Source organism: Saccostrea echinata, unplaced genomic scaffold (genome assembly GCF_033153115.1).
Source record: "Saccostrea echinata isolate AGI-Se365-2 ecotype Australia unplaced genomic scaffold, CSIRO_AGI_Sech_v1 ptg000030l, whole genome shotgun sequence".
Taxonomy (NCBI): domain Eukaryota; kingdom Metazoa; phylum Mollusca; class Bivalvia; order Ostreida; family Ostreidae; genus Saccostrea; species Saccostrea echinata.
Genome location: NW_026889779.1, coordinates 25,493,855 through 25,512,323, shown reverse-complemented (window position 1 = coordinate 25,512,323; position 18,469 = coordinate 25,493,855). Strand labels below are relative to the sequence as shown.

Here is an 18,469-nt window from a genome sequence, read left to right as displayed (position 1 = left end):
GTTTATCATGCATTTAAGACATCAGGCCTTCAACTTTCAGAAACAATCATTGCCACTGGTTTGCTTTGCTGCAAACGTTAACTGTGGGACTCTGAACATGTTGAAAAATGCCATTTTTCAAACTTTAGGACATGTTGCCATGGTAACCATGACACGTAGCAACCAATTTCTGCCTGATTTGAGTTTACGGTATCAAAGACTTTTATCATAGAGAGTTTGGAGAAATTCTGAGACTATGCGTGCCACAGCTTCTATATAAAAGTTCAAGTCGTTACAGAGAATGGCTCTTAATACTTGCAACATACTGGATCAAGACCATAGATTAGGATCAGATTGGTAGTACAAGACACCATTTTCAAAGGATGATTAAAGTGATGCAACAGATCATTGAAGCACATTAAAATACATTCCTTCAAATTCAAAGCATTAAAACAGAAGCCAATACAGTGAGAGATATTTTACTTCTTATTTAACAAATACACACTCAATTTCCTTATCAATGAACACAACAAAGCTTAAATTAAAAAGGTCATTCATATTTAATACTTCAGTCAACTTAATTTCTCAGAATGTTGATTTTTTATGATATAAATGGAAACGACCCTAGTACATTTTTTTATATCGTATAAAGGCACTGTATACCCAAAAGTTGATTCTCTTAACCAAGTACACAGACATGCATTGTGTCAAAAATTCACAAGATTTCAGCTGAAATAAAATACCGGTACTGATATTATTCACAACCTCCATGAAATACTTTTATTATGCAGAATACATAAAGCAGGACAGTTTATAAAACGGCTTGATTAAGCCATTTTTATTGCCTATATGTAAGTTTTCTTTCTATCAAAAATCAATTTTAATCATATTCTAGACAAGAGGCCAAGGGCCTTAACAGTTACCTTAGTATAATTTAACCCTTTAAAGAATCTATGGAATGACAATTTAATGAATATATTAGAAGACTTGAAGAATTTATGCATTTCACTATTTGATCAATACAATCCCGCCTTAACTTCAGAATCCCTGACCTTGGAACCATGAATTTCACAATTTTGGAAGAGACACCTTTGCTTATAGTGACCATGCATTTAGTTTGCCTGCTATATACTGTGCAGCAGTTTAAAATCACAGTCAGAAAAGATTGTGATTTGCTAAATTTGCTGCAAAGCACAGTAATCTGAATTTATGAAGAAGGAAAAATATACATGTATGGTTTTTTTTAACTCAAATGAAATTACCGGTAAATGAAACCACATGCAATAAAAAAACTTTGTATCAGGTGGTCTACATTTCCTCTATATAGTTTGAATGGAAACCAGACAGAGCTTATATACTCTTGTACAGATAACTCAATAATTGGACCTTATTGAATGTTCAAGAAATATTCAATGAAAGTTGAATTTGTGGAACTTTTATTTCTGCAAATATTGCCAAAATTAACTCTGAGTAAATTTCCTGCTGCGCAGTTCCCAGGAGCCAAGGAAGTAATGCAGTCAATAGAGCTTCATCCTAACAGTAGAACCCCTGACCCAGGAACCATGAATTTCAAATTTTTGAAAGAGGCATCCTTGCTCATCATTACCATGCACTTAGTTTGTCTGCTTGTTTCCCAAGAGCAGAGAAGATTTCAATAGGATTAATGCATTTTTCGCTAAAAGAGCCTCAGCCTAACTCCAGAATTTCTGACCCAGGAGCCATGAATTTCACAATTTGAAAAGAAGAACACTTGCTTATTGTAACCATGCACTTAGTCTGCTTAATACCCAGGAACAGAGAAGTAAATTTTCAAAGAATTGATGCACTTATACTACATGATCAGTACAGCCCCACCTAAACTCCTAACCCTCGGGCCATGAATTTCACAATTTTAATTGGGGGCTCAATGGATTTTTAAATAATGCAAACAGTTTGAATGCTTGATATCCAGGAGTAAAGAAAATTTTTGAAGATCACATTATTTTTTTATGGTTTTGACCCCACTCCCCAATGAGGGCAGAGAACACAGAATTCAAAATTGTTGTTCCCCCATTACCCATAGATGCTAAATATGTATACCAAATTTGGTTAGAAATGGTTCACCTATTCAATAAAAAGAAGATGAATATGTTCTAAAGTTTATGACCTAAGCATGAAGGACAATGCACATCGCATGGCAATAGAGGAAACAAATAGCAGTAGGTCACCGGAGTGACTCAGGTAACCTAATAAGACACATGAATTGAGCTTTCCACATGTGTTACTCTGGTTTTCCAGGGAATAAAGATCTGACTTTCATCATGATCACATTAACAGTGAAAGAAAATAGATGAAAAGCATAAAAATCAGATAAAAAAAAAAAGAAAACGTAAAAAAACTTTCAACAACCTTTTTTTTGAATTCTCGAAAATTCAATGGTAGAATTCTAAATAATCAGTTAATAAGATCGCTGAAAAAAAGATCCTCTTTTAAAAAAAGTATTTTGTCTACAGTGTAATATTCTTGACATTATGCCGCATAAAGCAGTTGACTGGAAAATAAAAGGGGTAAAATTATGTTGAAACTTGTCATAATAGAATCTCCTGTGCCTTGTGCTTGGCTAGCAAAGAAGTAAGCTTGGGGATAGAATACTTAAATCATGTCCAATCACAATCCTTGGAAATCATTATATATATATATATATATATATATATATATATATATATATATATATATATATATATATATATATTAATAAACATAGTGATTTACATGCAACAAAATTTGCATACAATAAGGGAAAAAATCTTTACATTGATACAATACCTATTTTACACTTAAATGCATGAATTATCTGCATTGTTTCTTAAGTATTAAGAGGAAGTAAAATATTTGTCTGAATAATTTGGTTTCTGTGAATGTAACAGATATGTGCTTCATTTCCATAAACCATACAACTGCAGTCAACATAGAGTGAGTAACAGATGCTATCAAGTCACTCACAAACTCCTAATCTATTTTCTTGTATCTAAGATTTTGACAACATGAAGGAAGAAGAAACTTATTATCTATTGTTGACCTAAATTTGGTGTGACTAGTTTTATCTGACAACATGAAACATCCTTTTCAATAACAACACTTTACCTACCATGTCATGAAAATTTTCAAAGTGAACATAAACACATTGTTTTAACAAAAATAACTTATGATGTATAAACATGTACGATGTTTCATAATTTGCATCAACATATTTAAAATTGTTTAGTGAACTTGAATCAATACTTGATTCTCTCATGCACAATAAATACATGACACAGAAGTCACAAAAACAGGTGAGCAGTACAGGTAATAATTAATCCACTTGGTGAAATTGAGAGCCGAGTTGAACATCAGTGTTTGCCACATACCCATTTGAGTTGAGGGTCGGCTAACTTTGTTATTTCTGTAATGGAGCGGTGACAACACTGACAGCAGTAGGCACGAGAGCCTGTAACAACAAAAATAAAACTAAAAATTCAGTGAAAATTTTTGAAATAATCAATTATCAAATTGATTTTATTTTTTGGTTTGGATTTATCATTTTCTTTTCTAGTCATCAAAGCATATTACTTTCAAAGAAAAACTTTCTTCTCGATTTGATTTCCTCTAATGCCAATATTTGAACTAAATTTTAAGTATGACCATACATTGAACTGATTGAAGATATGTACATCAAGTATACAAACTATTTGACAAGTAAGAAAATTTTTAGGCAAGTTGGAAATTAATTAAACTATTAATGAATTAATAGGACAGACAAACTCGGGAATGACGAAGCCAAACAAGGGCTATTTAAGGACAATGGAATCATAGGCGGATCCAAGAATCTGTGAAAGAAGGGGGTGGGGGTGGGGTGGAGGGTCAACCATGTTTGTGTTCCACCACATGATTGTTTAAGCAGTTTTCACAAGTCATTTACACCCCCTTTGCTTGTGTCTGTAACATCTGAGGGAGAACTGGAGAGAGTTTGAAGACTTTTTATTCAGTAATACCCCGAGACACTGGATAGGCTCTTGGTAATCTTGTGTACTACCACCTTTGCAGAAATTGTATTACTATAACTACACATTGCTACAATGACTAAAAATGCATAGTGTTTGTGATTATAACTCATACCTTTTCTAGGTACCATATTTGTCTTTAGTCTTTCATAGTCTGGAGCATTATTCCGGAGGAACAAATAGTCAGTATCCCTACTCCATTCAAAATTGTCAAATGAACACACTTTGAAGTCGCACGATGTACATCGCAGCTTATCACAGGCCCTGCAAAATTAACAGGAAATGCAGCCAATTTAAAACCACATTTTCACAGCAACCTTCTTTATAATGGATGATCTCTTTATAATTTTTTTTTTTATATACTTTCTTGGATTCATTAAAGTGAACCTGCAATATTTATCAAAAGAAGTTTAAAACTTATTTTAATGAAAACTTAAATTAGAACTTTTCCTATGGGGGAATATAATCTCTCACTTTTAGGAGGATGCAATGAAAGATGTACATAAAATCTTTTTTTTTTCAAAAAAAAAGGGGAGGGGGATTTCATGCAACAACATGGACAAAGAAAGAACTATATAATTTGACAAAATAAAAAAAAAAAAATTATACACTTTACATTGTATGTTCTTTTGTTAAGACTTTTATTGGCAGAAGCAATTTCATAGGATATAATTCCATTGTTATCAACATCATAAAACAAATTAATGCTGAACGAGTGTCTTTCAATATATATAATTTTACCTTTGGCTAACGGAACTTGCTATGCCCTGAGAACACATTGAACCACCAAGATACACTGGGAAGCACCTGTAAATATCACCTTACAATCTTAAAATACATGTAGCAGGGAATAGAATCATACCTGGTAGTTCCAAGCACAGAGTAAAGGAACTAAATTAACTATAAAATCAATAGAACTGATTGGCTGTCTCAGCGTTGAAGCAGAGTAATGAAACAGAAGAAACAATCATGTAGTGACAAAGGAATAGCCTAATGTCACTATACTTCTTTGGAACAAAAATTGAAAAAAAAAGAACAAGAGCAAAATTTTTTTTTGTTGAGAACGAGGCATGACATTCTTATAAATTATGAATTCAAAGTGGCCACATCTCAGTCATACTCAGTTTACAACCATTATGGCAAGAATTGTGAAATATAAAACATTTCCCTATTTTTAAATTGAACTGCCAGACAAACAAATGCCCACTTCTTGATTTATTTGAAGATCAAGGAGCTTAAAAACATCAAAATGTATACAGAGAATTATTTAAGATTTACATTTTATCTAAAATTGTTTGATATACCATAATATACATGCATGTATCTACACATTATGCATATATCTAAACAGTGTATATTCTTACTTTCTTCCTGAGGTGGGACGGAAATCTGATATATTGTTGGGAACAGATCTAGAAGCCTACAAATGAACAAATTATCATTATTAACGAGAAGTAACATTTTATCCATTTTCTCAAATTATATATTAATTATATGTATGTAATTCAGATTTGCACTGAAAGTAAGTACACTGTCCTTTGTATTACAAGTATAATACATGTACTACACATGTAATTTAATCCTCCCTTCCAATTCATAACTACATGTATCATGTCTACAGCTGGATAAAACTAAGTGAAGTAAAAGCAATTAACTTATAAAAGGTGTAAACTAGGTTATTCCCTATGTACCTTGTAATACAAGATATGATTGGTTAGCAAGCAGGGTGCATTAATTTCTGTACACCCGACTTCAGATGGGTGACAAAAAAACATGATGTTACAACATGTACAATGCATAGTTTCTTATCACAAAAACAATAAAAAAAAACACATGACGTTACGATGAATTGTAGCAGGTAATAAATCTTATTGATAGTTTGAAATTCTACTGATTGACTTAATTGGGTTTACAAAGAATTTATTTGAAAACATATAGGAAATAAATTCGTTCTTCAGCCTCAGGATGTATGGAATACAACCCAAGGTAAATCCCCCTACACTCTTGATTGGACCTGGATAACTAATATAATTATAAGATTTTTTCTGTCTTTCAACATTTATACAAAAGTAACATGAGTAACGTAAATAATAATTGAGTCCCCCAACAAACATGACAAATACACATATACCCTTTATCTCAATCTTAGGTTCAGTTTCACTCTATTGTCTATAAACAATTATAAATGCAGCTTCTTACCAGCAAAAATTCTCAATATCTGAACTTATCTGCAGACAGTATATGAAATTCCAGTCAGCATATTACCTCTGGATAAGAAAATGTTCAATTCTGGAAACTTTCAAAGGCAAATTTAGAAAATCTGGACTTCAGAGCTACATGTTGCACAATTTCAAGAGTTTCATACAGTGAAACAGGCTATAACAGGATTCATACCCCCCCCCCCCCCCCCCAACCAAAAAAAAAAAGTAGACAGGTGTTTTACACCAACTGAGGTTACCTACTTGACACACATAAAAATTTCATGTTTGCTGAACAGTTCTTGACACTGAAATGATTAATACAATATTTTTTCATACACCAATATAATTTCTAAATATCTTACCTTTGGAATTGGTTCTACTTGTATGTCATCCAGTAAATCATCTATGTCATAATCATTATCCCTAAAAATAGCAAAAATTATATGAAAAATATAAGAATGCTTCACCTTGCAGTTTCAAAATGGACAAAAAGGTTCAGTATATGATAGTTAGTATATAGGTCCCTGATAGCACCCTTGCAACTTTTTGCTTAATTTTCCTCAAAACTTCCATCTTTTGCTTCCTTCCATCTTCACTTTATCTCCCTATAAGTAATGTTTTATCCCTATAGCATTGCTACTTCCTGGCTTTGTTATTCTCAGTCCTTTGCTTTGTCAACCCTTGCTCTACAATATTGTCTCCCTTCCCACGCTGTCACCCTTGCTTTCTTGTGTAACAGGAAAAAAGAAAATGTGACCGACCAGACCAGGATTTGAATTTAGATCCCCTGAATCACTAGTTAGTCAGAAAGTCTAGAGAGGTCAGAAACTGCACCAAACTTGTTCTCTCTAAATATTTCATGCAATTCAGGATGTCCCTACACTTTACATAGTAAGAAATCATCACTTCTGTTGCTTTCAGTTTTAGTGGTAGGCATTGAAGATGATTTTGTTCAATGCATGTTTTACATAGCAAGTGCAAATCAGCAGATGACAGACAGGAGTTATTCAATCATTTTGAAGCTAGACACTGGTAGGAAAAGTGTAGATATTGAATAAAATCAAGTGTGAACCGAAGCATCCCCTGGAATCCAAGATGGCGAGTTGCAAACCTTGTCTTTTTATATACAGAAATATGATATCTTCAAAAAATGCTAATTTCAGCGATGTTTTAATTTTTATTTTAATAAGACTAAAGTGTATTTAGACAGACATAGAAAAACACACAATACACTATCCTGAAACCATGCGCCTATGCCATGGACGTGAGCACAGGAGTCGGCAGTTTTATCCATAGAGCTACGTAAACAATTTATTATTGTTTACGTTGCTTTATGGATAAAATTTGAAAGTAGCATTTTATACTGGGAATTTCAATATCGATTCTACGTTGGACTTGCACTGTATCACAACACCAATGAACAGCCAACAAAAGCAAAATTAAACAAAAAAATAAATAAACAGAGGGCATTTGGTGGTTGTTTTCAATGTCAGTTTTTTTAATCTATCCAAATTGGCTCACTGCATATATGTTTACCTGTTTACCCCGGCAATCACAATTTAATGTATCGTTACCTTTTCTCTTTTCGATTGTTCAAAGATCTAGCCTTTTTAATGTCCTTCGTCAAATATTTCGACTCGACCTCTTCAAGCAAATCATCTATATCTTCAGCCATACTTCAATCATTCAGTATACTGAATAATAAGTTATTGCAAATTCAAAATCATAAGCAACATGACAATCACAATCTTTTTGTTTATGGTTGTCGACAATGATTCACTTCCGGTTAGCCTAATCCGACGAGAAAAAAGGCAACTGTACGATTTCCGGATTTTACTTCTTAAGGAAAAAAACTGTTTTATAGTGTCATTAATATTCTTTATCCAGACTTATGTGTATGTGTTTTAGGGTAAGATTTTTAAGAAGAAAAAAATTCAAGAGGCCAAATGGGTGTCCTCACATGAAACAAGAGGCCCATGGGCCACAACGTTCATGGAGTCTTTTTTCCCCCTCTTTATTTCCATGAAAAAAATTGACCCCATAGTGTGGCCCTATACCAACCCCCAAGGGATTATGATTGAACATAACTTGAATCCACATAAGGGAATTAATGCTTCAATATGATTAACATGGCCGTGCTGCTTAAATGAAGATTATATTCAAAGACTTATCATATAGACGTCGGAAGCAAATTGAAAGTGGGGGGGGGGGGGGGGCTAAACCAATGGAAAATGGTAAGCCCCAATTCCCAATGCCTATATTATACCTATCTTTGAAAAAAAGGGGGGGGGCTAAGGTCAAAGTCATGAGGTACGGTAAATTATGTTGGTACCAAAAGAAAGGACTTTTGACAAGGAATAAATATGTACACATGTGAAATATGAATTCAAAGCCCTAGCACCAACTGCTCAAAAGTTAAGGCCACAGTTTTTCGTAAGTAGGTAAATCTCCAAGATTGATGTCACAAGATAAAAAGTGTTGGTATCCAAAAAAGGTGAATAATTTTCTAGAAAAAGATGTTAATGGTAACCTAGCAACTAAGCTTTATGATAAGCATGATGACTTTAACTTTTCAATCGTCAACTTCCCTTACATATACAGCAATATACCATTATCACCTGCATACAGGATTTATATCTCTCAGTTGATTAAATATGCAAGAGCATGCTCTATGTATGAACAATTTCTAAAAGAAGTTAAGTTATTGACAAACAAGTTGATGAAACAAGAATATCAACAGTATCGATTAAAGTCTTGAATCCACATATGGGAATTAATGCTTCAATATGATTAACATGGCCTTGCTGCTTAAATGAAGATTATATTCAAAGACTTATATTCCTGTATACATGTGTTTGTGAAACACTGATGCCCCTGTATTGCAGCTCATATCCAAAGTTAAAAGTTTTTCAAAAGTAGCTTGTGAACCTCTAAGTTCAAGGTGATAAGGTCAAAAATGTTGGTACCAAAAGAAAGGTCTTATCACAAGGAATACAAATGTGAAATATGACAGCCCCATGGCCAAGGTAAAGGTTTTTCAAAAGTAGGTGAAACTGCAAGGTCATAAGGACAAAAAATGCTGGTAGCTGAAGAAAGGCTTTAAATTGTCACAATAAATACAGTAAAATATGAAAACCCTTAAGTACCAACTGTTCAAAAGTTATGGCAAAGGTTAAAGTTTTTCAAAAGTAGGTCAATGGTGAAACTCTAAGGTCAAAGTCATGAGGTACGGTATATTATGTTGGTACCAAAAGAAAGGACTTTTGACAAGGAATACATATTAATAATATTTTGATCTCAAAATCAATAGGGTTCTTTTAAGGTTATAAAATATTTCACATAAAATTTCATTACAAAAGCTGATTCCAGTGGATTTCCTTATTACCTAGCTGGAAAGTATCTTCAATAATAGGCAAAATTCTTAAGGCAAAAATAAAGGAATCGGAATTTTCTGGTAATTTGCACATCTACACACTGTGTACTAAATATCTGCAAAGTCTGACCAAATTCTGTACAGCGGTTTAAGAGGAGTTGCAATAACAAACTGTTCATATCTATATTCAAGATATGGCCAAAAATCTAAGTTGAAAAGTGCCGAAATTCCCAGAAAAATAATGGAATCAGAATTTCCTGGTAATATGCACATCTACACACTGTGTACTAAATATCTGCAAAGTTTAACCAAATTCTGTACAGTGGTTTAAGAGGAGTTGCAATAACAAACTGTTCATATCTATATTCAAAATATGGCCAAAAATCTAAGTTCAAAAGTGCCGAAATTCCCAGAAAAAATAAAGGAATCAGAATTTCCTGGTAATATGCACATCTACACATTGTGTCCTAAATATCTGCAAAGTTTGACCAAATTCTGTGCAGCGGTTTATGAGGAGTTGTGCTGACAAAAAAAAAACAGGGCTGATGGACTGACTGACTGATGGACAGTTCAAAAACATTATACCCCCCCCACAACTTGTTGCGTGGGGTATAATAAAGTGATTGTTAATCTTCATGTTTTTGAAACATTTTGTGAACGAAATACATAATGAATTATGTTTATCAAGAAACAAAACTGTCATCCCTGGAACTCTGCTTCTGCAACTTGAAACCGTCACCTGATTTGCAGCAAGATTATACAGATATGCTTGTACAGTGACCCCCTTTTCCTCATTCTGACTGCACAGTTTCTTTACCATCACAATTCCACTTACTGTGCAAAAAAAAAATGTCCATAGGACACGAATGCCCCGCGGAGTGCATATTAGTAACGCAACATGAAAATTTGTACTAGTGAATGAGGTTTGATGAAAATAATACCAGAACAAGTGTAAATATACATAATTAATATATGTTATTTACATTCAAATTAAAATTTCCCCTGATTTTGAGCTTAAAAAACTCATGTTTCTATAGTTTAATTCACTTTAAATTTGTCTGTTATTTAAATTTGGAGTCGGTAAATAAATCGGTTATTGTTTTAAATTTTTTATATCTTTGAAACCCAATTGATTTAAATTGTGTATTTTACAGGAAAGTCCTATCTTTATATAAAGTAATAAAACAAATAGAAAGATCTTTAATTTTGGTTACCTGAATTTAAAACAGAGTTAAACACAAATTGAGAAAAGTGAGGTCAAGGTCAAAGGAAAGGTCAAGGTGAAAAATATTGATGCAGTTGAATAGCTTACACCAGAATGTATCAGCATATGAAGTTTGACACTAATTTAAGAAAAGTGAGGTCAAGGTCAAGGGAAAGGTCAAAATTTGTTGATACAATTGAAAAGGTTACATCAGTATGTATTACCATATGAAGTTTGATAAAAATATTATGAATGGTTTCTTTAAAAATGAGCTAAACACTAATTTAAGAAAAGTGAGGTCAAGGTCAAAGGAAAGATCAAGGTCAAAAAATATTGATGCAGTTGAATATCTCTCATCAGTATGTATCAGTATATGAAGGTTGATAACACTATCTTGAATGTTATCTTTAAAACCGAGCTAAAACTTATTTAAGAAAAGTGAGGTCAAGGTCAAAAGAAAGGTCAAGGTAAAAAATATTGATGCAGTTGAAAAGCTCTCATCAGTATGTATCAGCATATGAAGTTTGTTAAAAATATCTTGAATGGTTTCATTAAAACTGAGCTAAACACTAATTTAAGAAAAGTTTTTTTTTTTTTGTTTGTTTGTTTGTTGTTTAACGTCCCTCTCGAGAATTTTTCACACATATGGAGACGCCACCACTTGCTGGTGGAGAGCTGCAAATCTTGTCCTATGCTCGGCACTTACGGTCATTGAGCAGTGAGGGGTCTTTTTCGTGCCAACACCTACTGCGACACGGGACCTCGGTTTATACGGTCTCATCCGAAGGACCGGTCTCCACGTCCCACAGTGGGATTCGAACCCATGACGTAAGGATCAACTCCTTACCTCGCGACTCTAGAGCAGATGCTCTAACCACTGCGCCACAATTTAAGAAAAGTGAGGGCAAGGTAAAAAAAAAGATCAAGGTAAAAAAATGTTGATGCAGTTGAATAGCTTACCTCAGTATGTATCAACATGTGAAGTTTGATTACACTTTCTTGAATGGTATCTTAAAAACTGAGCTAAACACTAATTTAAGAAAAGTGAGGTCAAGGTCAAAGGAGAGGTCAAGGTAAAAAAAAAATGTTGAAGCAGTTGCATAGCTCTCATCAATATCTATCAGCATATGAAGTTTGATAAAAATATCTTGGATAGTTTCTTTGAAACTGAGCTTTGAACAGAGCTAAACGCAAAGTGTGACGGAAGGACAGACGGAAGGACGGAAGACGGACATGACAAACACTATATGCTCCGGCCATATTTATGGCAGGGCATAATAAAAATATCTTGAATAGTTTTTTTGAAACTGAGCTTTGTTGAAACTGAGCTTTGAACTGAGCTAAACGCAAAGCGTGAAAGAAGGTTGGAAGGATGTGAAACAGACATGGATGACAAACTCCATATGCCTTGGCCATATTCATGGCGGGGCATAAAAAAAAATATGGAAGTTTTACACGAAAGCTGTACAACCTGGATTCCTATTTGTAGGCTAGGCATTATGCAATACAAAATGATTATTCTAAAATAATTTAATCATGTTAACATAAACAAAATAAATTGATCATCATATTCTTCAACAGTAACAAAATAATCAGCATAATTATATTGACTGAAATCAAAGTCGCAAAACAGACACTTGACTATGTGTAGGATACTGTGAGTCCAGCTGGTTGAACTCGTATGCACACTTATTCCGCTCAGATGTGTATCCCAACTCATGGTAGAGTCTTGCCAAATAGTAAACAGCATCCTTTACTCTCATATGAGCCTCTAGTTTCTTAAACAATTCAATAACACTGATCATCAGATTGACTGCCAGTAACAATGAGGACTTTCTGTCCGTTTCATTCAGTTTACTGCCAGCCGCCACTGAGCACCGAGCATAGCAGTACATAGTTCTGGCTCGGTCCAAACAGTTTCCATGGGAAAGTATTGTCACCATGTGCTGATCCAGGAGCTCAAGGGCTTTCTCGGGTAACTGCATGAGTAACTGAACAAAAGCTAAATACACAGCTGCTAAGGAATGCATATAGTCCAGATAATGCTCCTTAGCTTTGGTGATGCATTCCAAAATCTGCGGAGTGGCTGATATATGGTTTCCAGTCTGAATGTAAAGATCTGCAAGAGCAAGCATCACCCTGCATGGAAATTCTGGACTGAATTTGTGCGAGTTTGTCTGAACTCGCTCTCTTAGTTTTGTCAATGTAGCTAGAGAAGCACTCACATCTCCTTTCTCTTTTTTGAATATTCCTGATCTCAGTGAGTATTCATCTTCATCCAAAGCTTGTAAACCAGTGAGAGCCTGGGAGGCAAGCTCATCTCGATGACTTATCATAGATCGATCAAACACAATTTCTTGTTCGTATGTCATCCACAAATGAGCGTGCTGAGTCTGACGCGGAAATCTTTGTTTCGCATTGTTGATGACTTCCAAGGCCAACAAATAGTTTCCGTCATCAGCAAATATCCTAGCTAGGTTACACAGGGCCAGACATACTGATTCTCCATTATGATAAATTCCTCCCTCTGAAGTGTCTAAATTAAGAACCAACTGACTACACATGGAAGAGCTCTCTCTCTTTCCATACATGTGCCACAGAGCTGCTTTCTGAGCATAGCTAACACACATGAAATGAGGCTGCGAGTGTTGACAGTTCAGAATGTCACTTTTAAGCATGTATTCTATCACACTAGAAGGTCTGGCTGTGGAGAAGGCATTATGTTTGGCTAAAGCCTGCACACTCAGTGATGTTATATTTGGTAATGCTAGTTCCTCACTCTTCTCTACTGATCGAGCAATCAGACTGGCTGTCCTAGCATTCCCAGAGTCCTCTATCCGATGGAGCCAGCTGAGAGCATGCTGTAAACACACATGATCATTTGTCTCCTGAGCCATGCGTATTGCTTCTTGTAAGGCTGCCAAGGCTTCTTCCTTGTGGCCAAATCGAAAGTGAAGTCCTGCCAAGTTCAGTGATGCATATCTGCGGCTGACATCCTCCTCTACTGTTTTATTTGTGATAATGTCATCTGTAAAATTTGTGTTTCTGTCAAAACAATGGAAAAGATTGTGAAGAGCATTGCAATACTCCTTAACACGGAGATTATTCATGTAGCTGAGGAAGTGAGCCTCGGCCAGAGCTGGATTAGATCGTAACATGTTGGAGATCTGTGTTTGTAGTTCCTTAGGACTCATAGCCTCTTTTTCATTGTGCTGTAGGAGAAATCCCTGTCTGGATATGAAATACTCAGCTTGTTTGTGGGAGAAGTATCCACCACTTTCAGATTTTGTCTGACCAAGTCCCAAATGGCTGGACTCTCTCCCTAAAGCACTGCAAGTTAGACGTTCTGTTTCTTTGGTGATAGAGTCCATAAGGGAACCCCCAAAGTTTTCACTTTCATCTATCTGTGGAGGAGCGTTCACTTCCTCATAATAACGTCTGAACTGATTATAAAGTGTGGTCACCTGACTGAAAGATAGAGAATCAAACACTAGAATCATTCTCCGGAAGAACAGGCCAAGCACACTACTACCACTAATGACCGGCATCTCAGGGGTGATAGGCTCCGTTAACATCCTGTGCAACTCCTGGAAGAAATCCATCAATGGAAGAACATCTTCCTCATAGAACTCTTTCAATCTGTCCATAAATTCATCAAATATCTTGGGTTTTAGAATGTGCTGAGTTTGGTCCAGTAAATCCTTCAGCGATAAATCCGGACTCTGAAGGAGTTTTAGTATCAGAGTCATGAAGTCACGTTTCTCATTTTCAGAAATTCTCTCTTCTGGAACCAGGGTACTCTGTCCAAATATGAAGGGCTGATTTTGTTTCTTTTTCAGTTCACAATATTCATAGATGAGAATCAAAAGCGAGATTTTATGCGGGGTCACTTGCTCCTTGTAGGTCAAAGTCGGTTTACCCACAGGTCCGAATCTAAGGAGCTCTGTTTGGGAGTCAGTGTTTGCCATTTTTTATGACTGAACTGTAAAAAATAAATGGAAGAAGATCTATTACAAATAAACTCTATGAAACATGCATGTATTTCTATCATTTTGCAATCAATATGAATGATTTCAATGCAGTATGCCTTAAAAATTCACCTAAATTTGTTCATCAATATTCATTTTGCCCTATTTTAAGCATGTCCATAGCCATTTTTCAAGCAATGAATGCTATATGGATGAATTTTTTTTTCAGTTTTCATTTTGACACAAAGCCTCAGGGTGAAAGTCGGCAGAAAATTTCAACAGTTAAATGGCTGAAAGCTTGTTTCACAGCATCAGGCCTATCATTGAAGCCATCACATGTGTATCAGTGACATGCTCTACAGATATTCATCATATGCTGTTTTCAAATACTTTTACAGATCTACGTTTTCTACTTTCTTGATTTGAAGAGATCTTGAAAATGTTACTGGTGAGTCATACTTTATCAAATCAACTTTATTCAAGATTTACTTGTACAAGTGCATCTTAATTCATAATCTCTTTTTAACATACTAGGTAAACTTTGGAAAGTTTAACTTTGATCAGGTAAAGTATAATACAGTCCCTTGCTCAGGTGAGCTCTATTCCAGTTCCTACACTGATGACATATCAGCAGTATGTTCTTATAACATTATTTATAAACTTACCTCAGACTAAAGACACAAACCAACACTCTGCAATTACAATACTGCTTCTTATCCTACAAAGTGAATTAAAGCAATGGATTTAAACTTGCTTAAAATCAATGCATCCTTTATATCAATGTAATGGGTACAGCATCAGGCCTATCATTGAAGCCATCACAGAATTTGTCAGTGACAAGCTCTAAATGAATTCATCATATGCTGAGTTGGGAATAAAAGAACAGCAACCTTTGTGTGAAAAATGTCTATCAAGTACACAGGGGCACATTTTTTTCAATAAATCAAAAATTGAAAAATAAAAGATTTCACTTTTCTAGTGAGAAAGCAAGATATACTATATTAGTTCAAATAAATTACAGTACGGTTTAATATGATATCAACAGAATGTTTTTTACATTGGAAACTCAAAGCACAAAACCATTTCTTAACAAACTTGCATAAAATAGCAACATTTTTTATAATGTCCCAAAATACTAAGACTCTGTATTATGATGTAAAAATTCTTGCAAAAAAAAATTTAAATCCATGTTTATTTAGTATGAATCGATAAAAGACACTTAAGAAACCATTAAATTATAATAATAAACACTGAAACACCTGTGGTCTGACAGATTGTTAACTTCCAGGCCTGTTAGATGATTAGTAACATGTGACAAATCACAATTTGACAGGTTTAGCAGGATCAATAGAAGTGAAGATGTTGTGTCAAAGCCATTGATACAAAACACGAACTGTGTTTACTTGCAGTCTTTAGTTCATTTATTTTCCATACATGGATAACCAAATAAAAATAATTAATAGATAAAACGTTGCATGTTAATATATGTTAAACCCATTGCGTAAATTCTACTTTTGTTGTTAAATTGCATTTATTTAACGGACAACTTGGATATCAAATATATTGTAACTATTATATTTAGTGTATACAATATTTGGCAGAAATTGACTTTTGGAGAAGTTAGCATAGATTTGATTTAGAGCTTTTTGAATGTAATATACATTTAAGGAATGAATTTAATAGCTACCCAAGTTATACCATATAACCTTGGGTGGGGCAGTTTACCCTTTAGTAACCACGAAGCGACCTACCTCAATATTTCAGAGTGAGAAATCCAAATATTACATCACTCTTTTCTGTCCTGTAATATAATGGAATTGAGTTACCAATTGATTCAGTACAAAAGAACACTACATCTTCAACTGAATTAAATGTAACAATAAGCCATCACCCAATTTCATCATTTGCATGCTCCAGATCTAAAGCGATTCAATTCTGTGGTGGCTTCATTGGTAGATCTAATGCTGTTATACATGAATTTTTCAGAAGTAGAGTTTAAAAGTTTACTGATAATCTCTAAATTAACAAATCTACAATTATGTCAACAGTACTAAAATGTTTTACCAGACTGGGAGCTTCCACAGTGCTGAAGGCTTTCATTATTCCATGCAACAGGTGTGGCTAAATCTGAAATATCAAAACAGAGTCTATGTACAAGAAACTTAACTTTTCTAAAGGTCTTCATGACTTATTTATTATTTTCTGCATTTGCTTACACTTGAACCTACTGCAATGAAAAGAGGGGGATCCTGACCTTAAAAGGGTTTGAACATCCCTGCCAAGAAACAGGTAGAGACAGTCATATGTGAGCTGATCAAAGGATACAATATTAATTAAATTGGATTGAAATCCATCTAAACATCAGTACAAAAAGTATATGTATGCCCCCAATTCAAATCATGCCATGTATCTTTAAAAACCAATGAGATTTTATGAGCAATCAACTTCAAAATAGCATACATATGAGAAAAATTATGTAAAATTGATCTACCACTAAGAGAGTCTCAGTGAAACAAGCAATCAGTCACAGCGAGTCAGAAACTGGCGCTTTGTATTCATCATCTGCCCCTCTTAGAATCATTAAAACCCGGTCAATTTTTTTTTTAAATCTGTAAGTCACTTTTGATGGAGATGATTAATATTTGTTGATTTTTAACTAAGTAAAACTAAGTTATCAAAATATGCTTCTGGCCTAGAAAGCCAGACAGTGGTTTTGTCCCATATATAACAAATAGTCCTTTTTTTTTTTTTTTTTTTTTTAAAAAACTTTTTCAAGAATAATTAAATTTCTCAAGGTTAGCTTTTGTGCCACAAGGTTGAATTAATACTCAAGGATTCAATAATCCAGCAAGCTATCTAGACTTCCTATTACATACAATGTATGTACTATTATTGACTTCTGTATTACTGATAAAAACAATTCTTTAATCTTTTATGTTGGATCATTATAGTAAAACTCTTCTAGTATTTCAGTATAAGTGTTAACATTTAACAAGATTGTAGATTATTTCCCTGTGATCAAACTTTATTATTTTTTATCACGAGAGACTCAGTGAACAAGCAATCAGTCACAGCAAGTCAGAAACTGGCGCTTTGTATTCATCATATGCCCCTCTTAAAATCAAAATCTTCTCAACCTTTGAAGTTTTTATGAGACACTTTTACTATAGAAGATTAATACCCACATATTCTAGTTTTAAAACCTGTACAAGTAGCTATATAGCTAATCTGTAAAATGTTTCTTATATATGAATATTCTTTTATCCTTTATTTGAAACCGTTTGTATTCATGCATAATTTTGACAACGTGGTACAAACAAATATGATTCAGGATTATTAAAATATTACATCTCAAGAAATATCACCATTTAGAATGTATCTTGCAATATATGTGAATTATGCAGTCAAGTAAACCTTTATGAACTAGAAATATGTCCATAGGACATGAATGCCCCGTCGAGGGTATATTAGTAATGCAACATTTTAACACAAATTGAGAAAAGTGAGGTCAAGGTCAAAGGAAAGGTCAAGGTGAAAAAATATTGATGCAGTTGAATAGCTTACATCAGTATGTATCAGCATATGAAGTTTGACACTAATTTAAGAAAATGAGGTCAAGGTCAAAGGAAAGGCCAAAAATTCTTGATGCAGTTGAAAAGGTTACATCAGTATGTATTAGCATATGAAGTTTGATAAAAATATTATGAATGGTTTCTTTAAAACTG

At 34.1% G+C, this 18,469-nt stretch overlaps 2 protein-coding genes across 2 annotated transcripts; both read right to left on the bottom strand.

Annotated features, from left to right (window-relative positions):
* Positions 1-2,724: 2,724 nt before the first annotated feature.
* LOC133196613 (cilia- and flagella-associated protein 418-like) lies at positions 2,725-7,980 on the bottom strand. Its single transcript, XM_061332478.1, has 6 exons — positions 7,774-7,980; positions 6,562-6,622; positions 5,363-5,418; positions 4,740-4,805; positions 4,114-4,262; positions 2,725-3,445 (listed from the first exon to the last, which is right to left on the bottom strand). The coding sequence occupies exons 1-6, from the start codon at positions 7,872-7,874 to the stop codon at positions 3,348-3,350; spliced, it is 531 nt and encodes a 176-aa protein (XP_061188462.1). The 5' UTR covers positions 7,875-7,980; the 3' UTR covers positions 2,725-3,347.
* A 4,311-nt stretch (positions 7,981-12,291) lies between these two features.
* LOC133197585 (anaphase-promoting complex subunit 5-like) lies at positions 12,292-16,835 on the bottom strand. The gene is made up of 4 exons (XM_061333691.1): positions 16,809-16,835; positions 16,496-16,545; positions 15,410-15,462; positions 12,292-14,758 (listed from the first exon to the last, which is right to left on the bottom strand). The coding sequence occupies exon 4, from the start codon at positions 14,742-14,744 to the stop codon at positions 12,393-12,395; it is 2,352 nt and encodes a 783-aa protein (XP_061189675.1). The 5' UTR covers positions 14,745-14,758; positions 15,410-15,462; positions 16,496-16,545; positions 16,809-16,835; the 3' UTR covers positions 12,292-12,392.
* Positions 16,836-18,469: the final 1,634 nt, after the last annotated feature.

Bases quoted from the DNA above. Each gene is read 5' to 3' on its own strand.
- LOC133196613 (XM_061332478.1), bottom strand. From the start codon at position 7,874: ATGGCTGAAGATATAGATGATTTGCTTGAAGAGGTCGAGTCGAAATAT. The intron at 6,623-7,773 runs GTAACGATACAT...TGCTATTTTTAG, and splicing joins AACAATCGAAAAGAGAAAAG to GGATAATGATTATGACATAG. The intron at 5,419-6,561 runs GTAAGATATTTA...GTTCATTTGTAG, and splicing joins AAGTAGAACCAATTCCAAAG to GCTTCTAGATCTGTTCCCAA.
- LOC133197585 (XM_061333691.1), bottom strand. From the start codon at position 14,744: ATGGCAAACACTGACTCCCAAACAGAGCTCCTTAGATTCGGACCTGTG.